The 1,554-nt window shown below is 33.3% G+C and overlaps 1 protein-coding gene across 1 annotated transcript; it reads left to right on the top strand.

Annotated features, from left to right (window-relative positions):
• Positions 1-238: 238 nt before the first annotated feature.
• LOC114405725 lies at positions 239-1,228 on the top strand. The gene is made up of 3 exons (XM_028368193.1): positions 239-421; positions 539-591; positions 735-1,228. The coding sequence occupies exons 1-3, from the start codon at positions 337-339 to the stop codon at positions 885-887; spliced, it is 291 nt and encodes a 96-aa protein (XP_028223994.1). The 5' UTR covers positions 239-336; the 3' UTR covers positions 888-1,228.
• Positions 1,229-1,554: the final 326 nt, after the last annotated feature.

The following is a 1,554-nucleotide window of genomic DNA, read 5'->3' on the forward strand; positions in this document are numbered from 1 at the left end:
AGATAGGAAGCTAGAATAGACCAGTCATGTGGAGAAGGCACATTGTACTAGTTTTTTTTTGGTACATTAATTTCTTCTTCTTCTTTTTTAGTACATGCACATTGTGCTATATGGTGCAGGCAAGTTGAAACACGTCCACAATTTCATTTTTAATGCTTTGCCATAAGCAATAATAAATAAACATGTAAAAGTTGAGGTTGACTTTGGAGCAAGCTATAGTACTTTGGGTTGTTCTCTATATAAACACCATCTCCACAGGTATTCCACAAAATTCACCTTCTTCAGCTCTCTTATTAATTTGTCATCTTTCAGATCTCCAATTTGTTTCTCTTCAACATGAGGTTCAAATCCCCCCTGCAATTGCTCATCATCCTTCTGGTTTTTTCATTTGTTCTCTCTTCTGCTGCTCTCCAAACAACAAGTAAGAATGAAATTAAATAAATTACTTTTCCTATGATTAACATGGAACTATTTCATCTCAATTTTTTATATTCAAAATTAATTTTCATGCTATATGTTGAAATTTCATGGTCTGCAGGAAGGCTTTTGCCAAACAAAGAAAAAACCCCTACCCAAATTACATCAGATAAGGTTATATATAATTTAGACCCCCACACGAACATAATTTAATCTTATATATATATAGTCCTTTGCAATATATTCCAAAATTCAAGAGTTCCTCTATCTGCATGCAACAAAAGGGTATAACTAAATACAATTTTTTGTGTCTATAGTTTCAGGGTGTTGAGGAATTGAAAAATGGAGAAGAAATGTTTGATATGGCAGAAGAGTTCATGGTAGAGAGAAGGATTGATTTGGAGAGTAATGATTATCCAGGGACAGGAGCAAACAACCGGCATGATCCAAAGACACCAGGAGGACCTTGAGAAATTAATGCATAAACTTTTGTACAGATTATGAGAACTAAGAGAATTATCAATGGCACTAAACTTGGTATTGGATTTGCATATTGTTGATTCTTGCTGCTAGAATTAATATTCCTTCATCCAATATTTTGTACTGGATGAATGTGTTTGTCTGTGGTGGTGTTGCTGAGCTATTTAATTTGATTTAGATATGTGGAGGTGAAACTCTACTGCTTGGTTAAATATGTAGACTTTAGAGCTCAAGCATATTTTAACAGAAATTTCAATATATTTTTTCTAAAGCAAGTTGTTTAGATGATAAAATTATGAGATTAGAAGTATGCTGCTTTGATTTATATCAAGATTTATATGTTATTCTTATCCAGGCTCAATAGAAAGGCCAATTTAATACTATTAAAGTATTGATTTGACTCTTCGAGTGGAGAACCTTTTCCTGTTTGAAAATGGTATCAATTTTTTATGTGGGTGGAGAAAAAAACAAGAGAAAATGGGTCAAAGAGTTTTGAAGGTGCAAGAAAGAGTGCATGCATTTGCTTGCCGCTAATTAGCTGTGAGAAACTAAAAAGTTAAGTCCACCACACAAAAAATCAATCATAAGGAAAATGAAGTTAAACGGTGGAGGTGGGAAAAGGTATAATAATTATCAAGCGGTTCACTAAATGGGATT

The sequence above is a fragment of the Glycine soja genome, chromosome 3, assembly GCF_004193775.1.
Source record: "Glycine soja cultivar W05 chromosome 3, ASM419377v2, whole genome shotgun sequence".
Lineage (NCBI taxonomy): Eukaryota > Viridiplantae > Streptophyta > Magnoliopsida > Fabales > Fabaceae > Glycine > Glycine soja.